Source organism: Delphinapterus leucas, chromosome 1, assembly GCF_059928025.1.
Source record: "Delphinapterus leucas isolate spDelLeu-1000000601 "Yukka" chromosome 1, BTC_Dleu_Yukka2, whole genome shotgun sequence".
Classification (NCBI taxonomy): domain Eukaryota; kingdom Metazoa; phylum Chordata; class Mammalia; order Artiodactyla; family Monodontidae; genus Delphinapterus; species Delphinapterus leucas.
The window spans coordinates 157,336,266-157,354,031 of NC_143129.1; the positions used below are offsets into that span (position 1 = coordinate 157,336,266).

The 17,766-nt window shown below is 45.6% G+C and overlaps 1 protein-coding gene across 10 annotated transcripts in view; it reads left to right on the forward strand.

Annotated features, from left to right (window-relative positions):
* SCMH1 (Scm polycomb group protein homolog 1) overlaps positions 1–17,766 on the forward strand; it is a 188,144-nt gene that overhangs the window by 161,043 nt on the left and 9,335 nt on the right. For 9 of the 10 annotated variants that reach the window (XM_089895192.1, XM_022575414.2, XM_022575415.3 and 6 more), the window contains 3 exons: positions 2,655–2,855; positions 5,005–5,196; positions 16,616–16,810. In XM_089895192.1, the coding sequence (XP_089751318.1) occupies positions 2,655–2,855; positions 5,005–5,196; positions 16,616–16,810 (588 nt within the window). The remainder of the gene's footprint in view (positions 1–2,654; positions 2,856–5,004; positions 5,197–16,615; positions 16,811–17,766) is intronic. The other variant, XM_089895178.1, reaches the window with a different exon arrangement.

Consider the following 17,766-nt stretch of genomic DNA (forward strand, 5'->3'; position numbering starts at 1 on the left):
AGCTTCACTCACATTCTTTTTGTGGGCTTTTATGCTCCTTTCTGCTTCCAAGTCCCAAAGCCAATGTCATGTGTGTTGGACTCCTGTTACTGTAGCACCCTATATCTGATACCACATTCTGTTCCAGTAATCTTTTGCTACATAACAAACCACTACGAAACTTCATGGCTTAAAACAACAATGTGGGCAGTGCTGGGTGGCGACAGCTGGTCTCTCTTCCCTGCAGTGTCAGCAGTGGTGGCTTGACCCCGACTGGAGGATCCACTTCCACCGCAGAGCTGACAGGTTGGCTCTGGCTGTTGGTTTCTCTCCATATGGACCTCGCCACATGTGGCTTTGCCTCCTCACATATGCCAGTTGGGTTCCAAGGGTGAACGTCCCAAGAAAGAAGAAGTGGAAACTGCCAGTTTCTTAAGGCCTGGGTCCAGAAACTTGGCACAGTGTCATTTCCACCATAGGTTATTGGTCAAGTATCACAGAGATCAGTGGAAGGAATGTCAAAGAATCTGGGAACCAGAGTCTTTGGAAGGTTTTATCCTTTGGCTTTTGTATTTCACCCTTTTAATCCATATAGAATTTTTTTTTTTAAATCATCACTGAACTGGTTATATTTTTTCCTTTTTATGTGCTTTAATTAAGTAAAATTTACATACAGTGAAATGTACATATCTTAATATACAATTTGATGAGTTTTAATTAATGTAAGCAGCCATGTAGCCACAGCGCCAGTCAAGATAAGAGTCATTTCCACCACCTGGATGTTGCCTCATGCCTCCTTACGGTCAGCCTTCACTCTCGCCTTTATTCTGATTTCTGTCACCATAGGTTAGATTTTCCTGTTCCTGAAATTCATGTATAAATGGAATCAGATTGTGTGTACTATTTTGTATTTGGTTTCTTTCACTCAAAATAATGTTTTGAGAAGCATTCGTCAATAGTTCATTCTTTTTTAATGCCAAGTGGTATTCCAGTAAATAAATATACCACAATTTGTATATCTGTTCTCTTGTTGATGGACATTTGGGTTGCTTCTAGTTTGGGGCTATTATGACTAACCTGCTATGAACATTTTAATAAGTGTCTTCTCACAGACATAATGTTTTCACTTATTTTCATTACTCTTTTCTCTTTGAGTTCCTCATTTTTATTTGTTTTGTTTTCAATGAAAGAGTCATATTATGACATGGAAATTCTAACCATTTCTTAACAGGCTTCAGCCAATTCTTTTATTGTCTTTATAGACTTTTTTATTGTCTTTATAGACTTTTATTAAGTCTACCTTCACACTGACCTGCAGGGGCCCCTGCCCATTCTTGGGCCTTTTGTGAATTATAAAGATGGAGCAGCTTGGCTCTCATCATTCCGCACTCTTGGTTAAGGATTCAGCATTCTTGGGTCTGCTGAGTCAGTTGCTACTTTGTCACTCTGCTTTCCAGCTTCCAGAATTTTAACTTGTCTCCTTTCTTGTTATCTGGCTCATTTTAGTGGGTTTTAAGAGAAAAAAGAGTTAAATATATATTTCAATGCATCTTGTTTACCCTTTTCTTTTTTTTCCTTCCTTTCTTTTTCAGCCGTCACCTTCCACATCCTGCCTCTCTCTTTTTGTTTTCTTCTCTCCATCTTGCTTCCCCTTAGATTTAGAATGACGACGGTGGAAGAATCCTCAGGCAGCATCTGGCTCAGCCCCTCCATTTTGTGGATGGCAAACCTGAGGCCCAAAGAGGACAGCCGTCCGTCCACAGCCCACACAGCTACTGCTCTTACCTTTTTGCCTTTAATAACAAAAGAGACTTTTTGCCCTCCTGCCCTTCAGTTAGTGAGCCAGGACAGTGTGAAGAAGCAGAGTACCCCCTACTCAAGTGGAAGCCTAGAAGTCAGGTCAGCAGAAGGAATGCCGTAGCTGGCCAGGCAGCTGCGGGTCCTCTCTGGAGACCAAGAAGCAAGTCTGGGTAGGACTGCCTCTTTCTTCCGTGCTCGCCCTGCCTCTGCCCTAGCACAGTGGCAGGTGGGAGGTTGCAGTTAGGAGAGTGCCCAGCTGTCTTGACAGGAGAAAGTACTGAAACAGAGAAATACATAGGTGGGACCCTCAGGTCCTTTGCATGTTTTTCTTTATTCCAGTTTTCTTCTATTTTCACTACTTTCTTTGAGCCTGAGTGTTGATGTAGAAGATAACAAAGGGACTCTAAGGCCCAGAACGGAAGGCAAGGCACGTGACTGGTGGTTTGACCACTCTAAGTCCAAAGCCAAACACACACAAGCACTAATATTGCCAGAGCCCCCAGCTCCATACACAGAGAGCATGTAAGAGGGACCAAGAATATGGAAGGCAACCAAGGACCGAAAGTGAAAGTACATACATCTGGAAAATTGCTTAGATCTTCTTTTCAGCGTACAGAAGACAAAGTGCAAGTTCTGTGCCTTGGCTGGTCTGGGCTGTTCTCCCAGCAGGCTGCGTTCCCAGAGCTTTGGTCATGCAGTTTGGGCTGGCAGCAGCTGGGTACAGCCACCCTCTACCCCCTCCCACGGCGTTTCACAGCTTAGCAGCTGGGAATCCTGTAGAGACCAGAGCCAGGGTATGAAAGACGAGAGCACTGTTGTCTGACTTCTCTACCCTGGATACTCTATAAGCTGCTTTGATTCTTTGTCTCCTGCAGTTTGTATTTACTTGAACAAGAATGGCAGCACAGGCCCCCACTTAGATAAGAAGAAGGTCCAGCAGCTCCCTGACCATTTTGGGCCAGCCCAAGCCTCCGTGGTGTTGCAGCAGGCTGTGCAGGCTTGCATCGACTGTGCTTATCACCAGAAAACCGTCTTCGGCTTCCTCAAACAGGGTCACGGTGGTGCAGTTATCTCAGGTAAGCGCCCCTGGGCTGGTATGGCTCCTAGTCAGAGGAGCGGGCCTTTTCAACTGGCTGATTTCTAGCAAGGCATCCTGGTTTCTACTTCACACCTGGAGGCTCTGGAGAAATATGAAAGTATTCCATTTCTCAGAGAGTCCTCATTTTCAACTCCCAGAGCCCCTCCAGGTCTTCTGCATATCGCTGCCAAGTAGAATACCCACGCAGACTCTGTCTTCCTGCCTAGCCTCTCCCATACAGAAAATACATGGCTGCGTTGCTTTAAAGATGATCACAAGAAAAAATCCAGAGGAGGCTGTATTGTGGAAACAGTAGAGTTCCTCCAGACTGCCATAGCCTCCTAGCTGGCTTCAGGGAACCACAGAACTCTGCACTCATTCTTTTGACTCCTTAGCTTCCCAGTCCTAAGCCAGCCCTGATACAGGGGAATTGAATCTCAGGGCAGAGTGGGAAGAATCATCCCTCTCTTTCCTGCTATGAGAGTTTGAGTCAGTTGCACAGAGTATGGTTTTTTGGTTCGTTTGTTTTCACTGAGAATAGTCACTTTTTCTGCTGTGCCCTGCTCTGTTTCAGTTTTCCTAAGTCCAAAACCCCATTCTTACCCACCAAACCTGTGAAGACTTGATCTAGAGCCTTTCGATCTTTATTTTTTTTAAATAAATTTATTTATTTTATTTATTTATTTTTGGCTGCGTTGGGTCTTCATTGCTGCACGCGGGCTTTCTCTAGTTGCGGCGAGCGGGGGCTACTCTTCATTGCGGTGCACGGGCTTCTCACTGCGGTGGCTTCTCTTGTTGCGGAGCACGGGCTCTAGGCATGCGGGCTTCAGTAGCTGTGGCTCTCAGGCTCTAGAGCACAGGCTCAGTAGTTGTGGCGCACGGGCTCAGTAGTTGCTCCGCGGCATGTGGGATCTTCCCGGACCAGGGCTCTCACCCGTGAGAGAGTGAGATTGGCAGGCGGATTCTTAACCACTGCGCCACCAGGGAAGCCCCAGCCTTTCGGTCTTAACTGTACACTACTCCGTAATCTCCTGCCCCTGCCCTCTAACTAGTTGCAGTATCCAGCCTCAGGAAACCCAGCTGACATGGAAGACCCCATAAATACCACCTTTTAGCAGACATTCATTGAGTCCTTACTCTGTGTTAGAGGTTATTGCCAGACACTGGCCAGGGGAAGGGAAGAAAAGAAGATGACATGTTCAGGCTCTGCCCTGATGGAAAAGAAAGACTAGCTCACAGCTAACTGTAGGAGGTGTTATATAATATGTGAGAAATGCATGCAGGGTGGTGTGGGAGCCCGGACGAGGGAGTAATTGGCTGCATGGAGGATGGGGGCAGGCAGGGAAGGAATTGCTATAAAAGGCTGAAAACTGCATGGGAAATCAAGCCTCCCTTTCCTTCTGAGGCTGAGGCCTCTGCCTGGCCTCTCCTTTGCTTCTGTGCAGCAGTCTACAGGGACCCGGCTTTCTTTACCACTTTTCTTTAGCAGCTCTCACCCACACCTTCTCTAGGGTTCTTCCTCTGCCCCAAAATTGGTTCCTGAGAATGACCTATCTCCCCATTTCCTTCCTGCCCTCAGAGACAGATGTAGAGGCCTTTTGCTTGTTAAGGATTATACAGATACATTTTGAATAGAAATAGGTGGGGACTTGAAAAGAAAAACAGGCATGGAATAGTTCCAAATGTTGCCGAACTTCTAGTTGCCCTTATCCAGATCAGATTGTATGCCTCAGCCACTGCTGGCAATAGCTGTATTCTCCTCTTCGGCCCAGCTTCTCTGTTCTTGGGCAATTCTTATGGAAATGGAACGCCAAACGAACAGATTTCCTGGGGGAGGCCCAGCCAACTGATGGAGCAGATAGAATTATGTTCACAGTTGTTTCACAGGCTAAGTAAAATCATTCCAGAGCCCCAGGTGCAACAGACCTGCCCTGGCCACTCCCATCATTGCAAGCCCTGGAGTTGGAGGCAAAAATCAAACCCTCAAGGGAGGGAGGGGAGGGGAAGGAGGGAGGAAACCTGGGCACCGATTGCCTCTGTGTAACCAGGGAAGCCTGAGGCAAGCAGTGGGCTGGACTCCTCCTGCCCTGCCTGCACTGCTGAGCTGAGGAACTGACGCGCTCAGCCCTGTCCGCTTAACTCCACAGCCGTGTTTGACCGTGAGCAGCACACCCTCAACCTCCCAGCGGTCAACAGCATCACCTACGTCCTCCGCTTCCTGGAGAAACTCTGCCACAACCTTCGCAGTGACAATCTGTTTGGCAACCAGCCCTTTACACAGACTCACTTGTCACTCACCACCACAGAGTACAGCCACAGCCACGACAGGTACCTACCAGGTAGGAGCTGGGACGGGGTCTGGGCTAAGAAAGGGGGGCAGGGTAGTAGCAGTAGCAGCAGCAGCGAGGGCCCAGGGCCAGCCCTCAGACCTGCTAGCCTGGCACCTACTACCCCAAGATCTGGTTTTCTGTCCCTTAACTTTGCTGTGTCTAGCACTTTTTGGTCTCCTCTCATCTTTACTGTCTCTTCAGGACCTTGTCTGCTATCTTTAAGATTAACCCTCTTTCCTCTGGATTTTTATCCCTAAAAAAATGGTGGTTCATGATTCTCCTGAATCTGCATGTGGAGCCACCGTGAAGTCACAGGACATCTCCCCGTGTGAATCTGGCAGCAAAGGCCTAACATAGAACTCCCTCGCCAGCGGGAAGGTTTAGTCTCAGGCTGCAGATTGAGAAATTTGCTCCCGGTGATTGGCCATCCACTCTTTCCTTTGGCACATGGCCATAACTCCTCCAGCACCGCCAGTCGAGCAAGTCAATTCAAGTTCCTGCTGTTTCTAACTAGGCTGGAAAATAACTTTCTTAGTTAACATACCAGACCCACAACGGGAAAGCAGATGCCACGTGGCCGGATCAGTGACTAAGCACTTCTGAGAGAGGTTTGAGTGAATGGAACTCAGCATCTCTAATCTGGAGCACAGGACACGGAACAGGGAGGGAAGGGAAGCTTGGCCTTAAACGTAGCAAGGTAGGTCATTATGGGAGAGGGAGGAAAGGCTCTTTAAAAGAGTCCTGTGGACCTTGCCCTGGCCAGAGGAATAGAGAGGCAGTGCTGTCAGCGCTGGGGCTGTGCTGCCTGGTGACGGGGGAGCGTAACTCCAAGAGGTGGTCCCTTCTGACCTGCACAAGTCTTGTTCCCACACTGTCTTCCCTGTTGTCTTTTCATCATTGTCAGAATCACTCCTGATAAAAGTGCCACTTGTGGAAGAATGTGCTGGGGAAGTGACTGTTCACCCATCACCCCCCATCCATCGCCTCTATCTGTACTGCTGCACCCAAAGGAGAATTGCTTATATGACTTGCAGGCAGGGCAGAAAGATGCCTGAATTTCAGACGCTCCTTCTGGGGTCCCCACCATCTGGTCCTTGCAAACATATCTGTGACTCTCTCACTGACCCTTTTCTTCAGAGGGAACTTCTCATCTGACCTACTCTAGATTGCTTTCTTTCAGCGTCACACTCTGAGAACAGAAAAGGGTATTCTTACCTGTAGTTAGGATATTGCCCTGGGAGTCTGGGCTGGGCACGGTGGAGTTGGTACACACAAAGGCAGGTTGTTACATATCCCCTGTTGCTGGCATTCAGGAACTCTGAGCTGCACTTCAATAATTAAAATTAGCCCTACCTGAGATTCTGGAAGAATAGATACACGAGAGAGGGTAGCATGTCCATGAGCGTAGCTGCTAGTCTAAAGAAAGAGAGATTTCTCAAAGAAATAGGAACTCAGAATTCTTTTTTTTTTTAAGCATTTCTTCTTTTTTTTTAAGTAATTTATTTATTTATTTTATTTTTGGCTGCGTTGGGTCTTCGTTGCTGCGCACAGGCTTTCTCTAGTTGTGGTAAGCGGGAGCTACTGTTCGTTGCAGTGTGCGGGCTTCTCATTGCGGTGGCTTCTCTTGTTGTGGAGCACTGGCTCTAGGCACGTGGGCTTCAGTAGTTATGGCATGCGGGCTCAGTAGTTGGGGCTTGCGGGCTCTACAGCGCAGGCTCAGTAGTTGTGGCGCATGGGCTTAGTTGCTCCGCGGCATGTGGGATCTTCCCGGACCAGGGCTCGAACCTGTGTCCCCTGAGTTGGCAGGCGGATTCTTAACCACTGCGCCACCAGGGAAGCCCCAGAATTCTTAAATGCAATAACACTGCTGACAACCAAGAGAAACGCACTGGTAGCAGCATGCAGAGGCTGGTAGGGGTGTACATTATGGGCCTGCAGTCGTGATGATAGTTTGGGATTGGGGCGTGTCACCTTTCCTGGGAATTCTGTTCCAGTTTGCATCTCTCTGATTCAACTACCAGACAAGAGGAAGCAGGCTTTAGCCACTCTTCCTTCTTGCCTCACCAACTAAGAAGAGACAAAGGCCAGGGTTATCACCTTCTGCATTGGCTGCCCCCCTTCCCTTCCCTCTTTTTCATACAGATTCAGCCAGCTCTCTGTGCTCTCCTATGATCTCTAACCTCTGTTTCTCATAGAGGGTGCTCAGCAGCTTGGCTGCTCTCACCCTAGTTTCTGTTTGCTTCCCTGAGATGTTTTAACTCTGCCCAGACAAACTAGACCTTTGCCGAGATTTCTGACTCTTCTGTGCTCCCTCGCTTATCTTTTCTGCCTGCCTACCTACCTCCCTCCCTGCCTTACTGACCCTTTGCTCCACCTCTGATCATTTTTCATTTCCTACAGTTTTCCGATTAGTTACTCAGACCTCTGCCAAAGAGCTTGATGTGCATAAGGGCTTTCTTTTGCTTTGCCCTTTGGATCTGGTGTTTATTACTCCCACCCTTCTGCCTGGCTACACGCTTCTGCTAGTTCCACATCTGAAGATACCGCCTCTCTTATCCAGGAGCTTACCAGCCCCCTCTTTCTTCCCTACAGCCCTGTACCCATTTCTGAGTAGGGTAACTGACTACACATTTCCAGTATAGCAAATAGTCACCAAGTGTACATCCCATTAGGCTTCCTTACCTAAGCTGAGACTTAGTTTTTTCCTCCAGTGTTTTATTTTGAAAAATGTCAAACTTACAGAAAAGTTGTACAGTGGTACAGTGAGCAGCCGTGTACTCTTCACCTAGATTTGCCACTTAGCTTTTTGCAGTATTTACTTTATCTGTTTCTCTAAGTATATATACATGTATGCGTTTCTGTATAGTTTTTGTTTGTTTACTGAACCATTTGAGAGTTAAGTGCAGATGAGAGACTTGATCCTTAAACACTTTTGTATGTATCTCCTAAGAACAAGGAACACAATACTATTATCATTCTTGAGAAGTTTAACATTAATAAAATCTACTAACTGATATATATAGTCCATATTCAGATTTCCCCAGTTGTCCCAGTAATGTCCTTTGTAGCTTTTTTTTTTTTTTTCCTAATCCAAGATCCAGTGAAGGGTAATCCACTGCGTTTAGTTGTCCTGTCTCTTTAGTTTTCTTTTATCTAGAGCAGTTATCCAGCCTTTTTTATCTACCTTCCATGATATGACATTGGCATTTTGAAGAATTCAGGCCAGTTGTTTTGGTTCAGATCATCAAACATTTATCAAATACTTACTCTGTGCTAGATCCTATACTGGGCTCTGGGGAGACAGAGAGAAAACAGACTCAATCCCTACTCTAAAAGAGTTCCCAGCTCAGAGAGGAGATACAGGTAAACATGTATGTGGTAAGAGCATGGAACCAAAGGTACTCTGGCCCAGCCAGGAGTGATGAGCTGGGAGTATGGTGAAAGAAGAGGTCAGGGAAGGATCCCTCAGGGAGGCAATGGCAGCTCAGGGTCCCTTCTTAAGAACTACACACGTGGCTGGATCAAGTACGAGGCCTATAAAGATTAAGTGAGAAGGAGCTCTTTCTGGTCCTCCAGAATGGTATTAAACAGGAGATTGTATTAATTTAGCTGATCCCAGTGACTATTAATGTTAGCTGTAGTTGAAATCCACCTAGCATTCACCTCTGGGCCTGCTGATTCCTCTCTGCTGAAGGAAGTGGTTCATTTGTCCCATGACAGTGAGTTCCTCGTGCCTGTCTTTCCAGTTCCATCCAGGTCTTCTAAGCTGGTTATAAAGTGGTTCTCCTGACAAAACCCCAAAAATCACGGAATAAAAGCCAGATAAGAACTCATAATTTCTTAGGATGCCCCTTCATTCCCACACAAGGTTTCCTCATAGAACTGTCAGAGTTTTAAGAACACTCAAATGTTTATAATTAATTGAAACTGTAGTGATTCCATTATTCGGTCAGTCAGTCAGTCAACCCAGTATTTATTGACAACTCTGATTTGGGTATAGAGGGTTCCATTGTAAACTAGGAGTCAAGGTCGTTACACCCACAGAGCTTACAGCCTGGTAAACAATATGAACAAATAAGCAAACAAATTAATTCATGGTGATGAGTGCTTTAATGGAACAAGTTCAGAGTTCAAGAGTTCAAACCCGGTGTGTCAGGGAAGACCTTCCAGAAGAAATGATATATACACTTGGACCTGAAGGAGTAGGATAATGACGTAAAGGTGCCACAGACCCAAAGAGATGGAAGAGGGGATGATGAAGGATGTTCTTGCTGACTGAGCGTGTGAGACTGTGAGGGGCAAGAGGAAACCTGACTTGTTTCAGAAGTACAGTGTAGAAAAGAATGTAAGCAGTGAGGCTGGAGTGGTAGCAAAGGCCCAGGCAGAAAAGGTCTAATTGACCAGGTTACAGACTTTATGTCATTGAGCAGTGAGGACCCATTGAAGTATTAAAGCCATGACTGTGTTATGGAAATGACATAATCAGATTTGTGTTTTCAAAAGCTCACTCAGGGTACTTACTGTGTGGGAGAATAGTTGGAGTAGAGCAAGAGGTAGGCCGGGGGACCAGTTGGAGGTTTTTGAATTCTGCAAGGCCTCCTAGATTTGGGGATTGTCCTTTCCTTTGATATCCAAATCTAAATAAAATTAAATGACACCACCACCACCCCCGCCCATCCCACATAACCCAGGATGAGGTTACGTTTTCCTCGTAGTAGTGCATACTTCTAGCTCAGAATTCCTGCTTCTGAGTCGGTTCTTAATCCCTTTTTCCCCTGTCAGTTCCTGTAGTTGATGGTCTCTCCTGCAGTGGTTTTTGCCCCAGCAGTTTGATCCAGCTCCTCATCCTTCATTTCCCTAAGGAAAAACCAACACAAGTTTGTTAGGTGTGCTAGACTTGTACTGAAGTCGTGGGTAGAAAGAAGGATACTTACCACAAAGGAAAGGAAGCAGTTTAACCTTTTTGTTTTAGTGTTTATCAGATGCTACAGCAAATACCTTACTGGCCTCTTTCACCTTAGGCCTCCGCCTATTGCCATTTTCTGCGACCCATTCTAGATTTGGAGGAATTCCCTTTGCCCTCTGGTTTCTCTGTTCCCTCCATCCCATACCTCCTCCCTTCCAAGCTATCAACAGGCAACTCCAAATTAATTTATGGTGCAAAATAATTTTGTTTGCTTTTGTCTCAGCTTTCCCGTTCTACACAATGCCCAGACCTTGCCTTTCATACCAAAAGAACCATTAGTGTAATTATCTAAAAGAAAGTACTAGCTAGCCTAGATCTATACTTTCAGCAACTCAAAGAACAAAGGGAAAAGCTGTGGGTGGAGAGATTTGTTCCATCTGTTCTATGTTCCCTTTTTTCTGCCTTCCTGTGGATTAATCCAGTTTTTTAATGATTCTATTCTATTTCTTTTGTTGGTTTGTCAGCTATAATTCTTTGTTTTGTTATTTTAGTGGCTGCTTTAGTTTGTATTATACATTTGTTTTAACATATCACCATCTACTTTAAAGTAATAATCATCTCCCTTTACATATAGTATAAGAACCTTAAAACAGTATGCTTCTCACCTCCTGGCCTTTATGCTATTGTTATTATCCATTTACTTCTACGTATTTTATAAATCCCACTTTACATTGTGACTGTTTTACTTTAAACAGGTCTTTACCTTTGGAAGATTTTTTTCAAATAAGAAAAAATTGTTTTATATTTACCCTTTTATAGTTACCATTTCTGCTACTCTTCATTCTTTAGTGTAGAGCCATTTCATACCATCATCTTCTGTCTGCCTAAAGGGCTTTCTGTAACATTTCTCGTAGTCATGTCTACTGTCGTTGAGTTCTTCCAGCTTTTGTTGCTTTGAAAAAGGTCTTTTTTGTCTTTGTTTTTTGTTTTTGTTTTTTTTTGGCGGTATGTGGGCCTCTCACTGCTGTGGCCTCTCCCGTTGTGGAGCACAGGCTCTGGACGCGCAGGCTCAGCAGCCATGGCTCCCAGGCCCAGCCACTCCGTGGCATGTGACCAGGGCACACGAACCCGTGTCCCCTGCATCGGCAGGTAGTCTCTCAACCGCTGCGCCACCAGGGAAGCCCTTGTCTTTGCTTTTGACAGGCACTTGTGTTGAGTTTAGAATTCCAGGTTGACTTTTTTGTTGCTCAGCATGCTAAAGATGTGGCTCTACTGTCTTCTGGTTAGCGTTGTCTCTGATGAGAAGTCTTCTGTCATTCATATCTTTGGTCTCTTGTATTCATTCGTCTTTTCCCTCCGGATGCTTTTTAGGTTTTCTGTTTATCATTGGTTTTAAGCAATTTGATGATGCTGTACTTTGGTGAGGTTTACTTCATGCCTCTTGTGCTTGGGGTTAACTGAGCTTCTTGGATATGAGGGTTTGTCTTTTACATCGAATTTGAAAAAATTTCTGCCATTCGCTCTTCATATGTATTTTGTCACATCTCCCTTGGGGACTCCAATTAGACATATATTAATCCTCCTGAAATTTTCCCACAGTTTACTGATGCTTTTAAAATATTTTTTAGCCCTTTTTCTATGTTTTACTTTGGGTAAACTCTACAGATATGGTTAAGTTAGCTTATCTTTTCTTTGGCAGTGTCTAATCTACTGCTAATCCACCCCATGTATTTTTCATCTCAAACGTATTTTTATTTTTAGAAGTTCAGTATGGGTCTTTTTATATCTTCAGTGTCTGCTTAACCTACTCAGTCTTTGCTTTACCTTCTTGAACATATGAAATACAGTTATAATCACCTCTCCAGTACTCTGGCCTATGAACTTTAGCTGCCACGTTCTACCTGGACTCTCAGCTCCAACTCCTCAACTCAGGGAGATCACTGGGCACTGTCTGATCTTCCCTTCCCTGCACTGTAGCCAGGAAGCTCTCCACACAGTAAGCTGGGAGCAAGCCTAGGGCTCATCTCATTTGTTTCCCTTCTTTCAGGAGTCTCTATCCTGCACTATCTAATGCCCAGTGTCTGAAAACTTATTTTATATATTTTGTCTTTTCTTTTAGCTGTTTGAAGCAGTAGGGTATGTCTGATCCTTAGCTAGCAGCGGAAATCCAGAATGTATCTTGAATCCATGGATATCTTATCATCTCTACTGCCTTCACCATCATCCTCCCTCTCTTGGCCTGAGAGATCCTTTCTGGCCTATCTGGTCCCCTTACTACCTCTCTTGTTCCTCTCTGGTCCATTATCTACTTCATAGCCCAAATGGTCTTCTTAAAGCATAAATGAGATTATGGCACTCCCTCACTTAAAACTCCTTAGTGGTATTCTAGTGCACTTTTATTATTTATGTGGCTGCATCGGGTCTTAGTTGCGGCATGCGGGATCTTTGCTGTGGCATGCGGGGTCTTTCACTGCAGCGCGCGGGCTCTTCGTTGTGGCACGCTGGCTTCTCTCCAGTTGTGGCACGTGGGCTCCAGAGTGCACGGGCTTAGTGGTTGAGGCGCGCGGGCTTAGTTGCCCCACGGCATGTGGGATCTTAGTTCCCCAGCCAGGGATCGAACCTGTTTCCCCTGCATTGGAAGGCAGATTCTTAACCACTGGACCACCAGGGAAGTCCCTCTAATGCACTTTTAATAAAATCCAGATGTCTTACTTTGGTTTGCAGTGTCCTGCATGATCTGGCCCCTGCCTACCTCTCCAAATTCATCTCTTTGTTCCCTACATTTTAGCTACATTGTTTTTCCCCATTTCCCTGAATATTCCAAGCTCAGAAAGACCTCCGGGTCTTTCTGTATGTGACCAGGCAGCAGCCCCTAGCCATTGCACCAGGGAACCTACAGCAGATCCTTTCCCGTGATCTACCCAGACCCATAAAATTCTCTGCATGTGGGGAGTATCCTGAGTCCCGGACCACATTCTTATCCTTTGTAGTTTTTCTTAGAAATCAACTGTTTAGCTAATGCTTTGGGATGCATTTAGGGCCTCCATTGAACCCTAAAACCAAGCACACTATCTGGCACACCTCCACTTGGACTCTTCTTCAGAGCACAACTTGTCAAGTTGTCAGGGAGGCCTCTCGGTCTCCTCATCTAAAAAGGTCCCCCTGTTATTTTCTGCCTTAATTCCCTATTCCTTTCTTAGGAATACTTACAACAGTTTCTGTTTTTTATGAGCTTGTATTTTGTCATCCTTCCCACTAAATTAAATATTCCATGAGGGGAAGGGTGAAATCTATCTTTTTCACCATTCTCAGTATCCATCACCCTAACTGTCACATAGTAAGTATTTAATAGTATTTGTTGAATGAAAGGATACTTAGTAGAGGATGTGGGACACGTGGTTCAGAGAAGGATATTTTTTTAACATGGGACAGACAAGTCTGTCTTAAGTATGCGTAAGGACTGTGCTAGCCTCTGAGTCCTGTGTTGGTGTAAGACGTTTCTTAGATCCACAACTGTAGTTGTTTCTTGATCATTCAGTTTACCCCCATGAAGGGGAAAGCATGCTTCTGAGTGTAGAGTCCTTGAATCTCAGAAGCAGAAATGGCTGTAGAGATGACCTAGTATCTAACCCAGCAGACAGTTGTGTTCATCTGACTTCTGCTTAAATACCCCTAATGATATGTTGCTCACAATCACCTTTGGCAATCAGTTTTATTGTTCGATACTTTTGATTACCAAATGCCTTCCTTTTTGAGCTGAAATCTACCTTCTTATAACTCCTACCCCTGCTCTACTCTCTGCCTTCCAAAAAACAAATCTACCTCCAGCCCTCTTCTCTACCCATGACTGCCCTTGGTGTCTTTGTCTCCTCTGACTTTTCTCCAGCCTGTATATGCCCATCCTCTTTCTCCTTTGCCATGAATTCTAGGCCTCTCACCACCGTTCTGGTCATCCTCCACTGGGAACTCTAGTTTTTAAGGTCAGCCTTGCAATGTGATACTCAGAAGATCTGCTTCTCACTGAAAATAGCTGTGTAAGGGCAAGGTCCTTGTCTGTGTTTACCTCTGCATACCCCGTACCTAGCACAGTGGCTGGCACACAAAGGGTGCTCAACAAATGTTTGTTGAATGAATGAACGAGCTCCCTCTCATGCTGATTGTTCTCATGCCTCCAGCATTCACTGGTGAATTCACGTTGATCCTGTGAGGTTAAGGGATTTCATCTCCATTTTATAGATGCACAAGCTGAATCCCAGAAAAAACGTGGTGATCATTGACTAATCATCATGCCAGTAATAGAACTCAAGTGTTCCAGCCCCAACTTCTGATCCCTGGGCCAGTGGTTTCAAAGTTTGTTTTGTTTTAGCAGTAGAACTCCTTTTTTGCAAAGGTAAGATTATATGAAACTCTGGTATATAAAAGCTAAAACCAGAGCTGTTTCGATAGAAGCTGGGATGGGGCCGAGGCTCTACCGAGGAGCTGGGAGTTCTGCAGGGCTCTGTGGAGCACAGTTGGAAAGCACTGCAGTCTTCTGCCCTGGCATCATCCTACTGAAGGCAGCCAGGGCCTCATTTGATCAGCCTTAAGCTGACTAGGACCTCTCAGAGCCTTGGGCATGATGCTTCATTTTTCCTCTTCATCTCATTAGGATAAGATTTAATGACCTTGCCTAGTCCAGGTGCCACCAGTCCAGATTTTCAGACCTCTCAACCAGAATCCAGATTTCTTTTACCATCCTTAGCATTGGCAAGAGAAGAGACACTTACTGATTTTGCCTCAGCATCTGGTGAACCCCTGGCATTGTCATCAGAATTATTCTTCACGTCTGTTAGCTCATGTGAAGTAGGTCTTTGCTGAGTAAAATGAGTACTAGAAAGGTGAGGTCATCACTGTGCTGATAAATACAGAAACTAGAGTTCATTTTCTTCTTGAGCTATTATTGCAGAGAACTTCGGTTTACACTCTAACTCTGAATGAAGAATAAAATACAACTCCCCACCTTTGTAAAGTCCATCCCATTCTGTTTTCTCATTTGATGTTCTCAGCATGACAGAGGGTGAGTTTTCCCCATTTTACAGATGAGGAAACTAGTACTCAGAAAAGACAGATATCTTGCCTTGAATCACATACCTAGTGAGAGGCAGGAGCCCAGAAGTAGAACCCAGGCATCCTGTTTCCTGGATTGGATTCCTGTCCTTGTCTCAAAGCGGGACATTGCTATAGTCATCTCTCCTGGAAAATAGGAATCTGAAACCTCACCTGCAGAAATGGGGTGGGATATGGTTTAGGTATCCTAGAGCGCCTCAGAGACTTCTCTCTTCAGAACCATTTCTAGGAAAGGGCTTCATCAGTTAAATTTCCTGAGATATGGATGAATAGCTGTCTCATGCTAGATTTGACTGTAATCCCATGGTTTACCAAGCAATTCTAGGTGAGAATTAGAAAGTAGTCCTAAAATCCTAAACCATCTTGCCAAAGAGGTCTTATTGTATACCAGACAATTTCCTTGAATTTAGCGTTCATCAGAGGCCCTGTATGAATCCCAAGCATTACCTAAACACCTAATCTCTTAAGAAAAACCACAAAGGACAGTGTGATGTGGTCCAGGACCCAAGACATCCCCCAGAAGCAGAGAAGGCAGTGGCCAGAGGATCTGACTTGGTATGGGTAGAACCCAACCATGAGAGGGAGTCTGCTTCAGGTTCTATAGTGCAAGGATTAGGGGCTGCTGCGTGGAGTTGGGCCGTGGCCTGGGTGTAGAAATGTCAGGATGAGGGTTCCCTTTACGAAGGCTTTCCTAGCCATTCTCTTTTGATGTTCACAAACCCCTTGGGAGAAAGGGGCCTCCCATGCTGTAGGTTAGGAGACTGAGGTCCTGAGGGAAGCACCTTGTCTGCTGAGTGGCAGAGTCAAATTCTAACCCAGATTCTGTGCTCCACGCCCATGCTCTCACTACTGTACAACCCCAGCTTCCTTGGAGTGTTTCCATAACACAAGGCAAACGTGAAAGGAGGGAGGAGACATAGGAGCAGATCCTTTGCAGACAGGCCTTTAGCCAGGCATCCAGAAGCATTTCTGAGGTGTCCTGCTGGCTAAGAGGGTCAGCTTCTAAAGTGCCCTCCTCTAAGCAAATGTGTCTCTTCTTCAGCACCCCTATTCCCTGCTCTAGCATCTTGTGTTAGGGCAGACTCTTCCCAGAATAGCTTTCTTTTTTTTTTTTTTTTTTTAAGGTTCTCCTTGTCAGAAAAAGCCTAAGACATCCAAACCAGAAGAAAACTCAGAGACCATCTAGTCTAAAAGGAAGTCTCTGAGGAGATCCATGTCCAGAGAGTGGCATTGGGCTTGACTAAGGCCACCTAGTGAGAGCCAGAGCCATGACTGGTACACAGGCACCCTGTGACCCAGCCCAGGGCTCTCTGCTTTGCTGCCTCTTACTCCACCCAAACAGATTCCTGGGAGCCAGCGCCCTGGCAGCCCTTTCAGGCTAGTCCCTGCTGTAACTCTGGTTTTACTGTTTTCCAGGTGAGACCTTTGCCCTGGGAAATAGTCTGGGCCGGTCCTTGGAGCCACACTCAGACTCAATGGACTCCACCTTGAATCCCACCAACCTTGTCAGCACCTCCCAAAATCTTCGAAACCCTGGGTACCGGCCTTTGCTTCCATCCTGTGGCCTCCCACTGAGCACTGCCTCGGCTGTGCGCAGGTTCTGCTCCAGGGGTAAGCTTTTCAGAGTTCTGGCTCTCCTGCCCTCTCTCATTCTTTCCTTCTTCCCTTCCTGAACCCTGGGAGGCCAGAAAGGACTTAACTCTGTTGCCTGCTGCCTGGAGGTTGGAATGGGGTCTGGGCTACCATTGTGCCTGACCAGGCCCCTGGGGAGCAATTGAAGCTCTGGGATTAGCTTGAGAATAACAGAAACTAAGAGCCAGCGACCTAGAGCCAAAGGGACAGGGAAGGAGTCCTTCATTCATTCATGAGCTATTTATTTGAACACCGTCTGTGTTTGTCATGGGGACGCAAAAATCAATCACTTCTTGTCCTTAAAGAGCTCAAAGTCTTGTGGGAGAGACAAACACTTAAATAGATAACTTGAAAACAACATCTTGAGTGTGGCTAAAGAGATACACTTTGAGTTGCATGAAAGCTGCAAGAAGGAACACCTAACCCAAGCTTGGTATCCAGGGGAAGCTTCCTTGAGAAAGTGTCTGACATTTTAAATGTTGACTATATTAATGTATTAGGAGTGGTAGGCGGGGGAGAGCTTTCCAGGGAAGAGAGTACAGCATGGACAAGGGCAAAGGGATAAGAACTAACACAGATTGTACCAGCAACTACACGCAGTTTGGTATTGCTGAAAAACAAAATGTAATTCTGGGACTTCAAAGGGAAAAGCCTGCAAGCGTCAGGGGTTGTATCATAGAGGACCTTAAATGCCACGTTAAAGAGTTTGGAGTTGATCTTGTAGGTAATGCGAAGCTCTGCAGACTTCTACTTAGAGGCAAGACCTAAACAGTTTTGTGTTTCCAGTAGATCATTGACTACTGTGTTGTGGATGGAGCTGAGGCAGGACAAGAGTAGAGAGACCGCTTAGGAGGTTACTTAGGTTTCTGGCCAGACCAGAAATGATAAAGGCCTAGATTAGGGCAGTGGTAGAAGGTTTGTAGAAGAGAGAATAG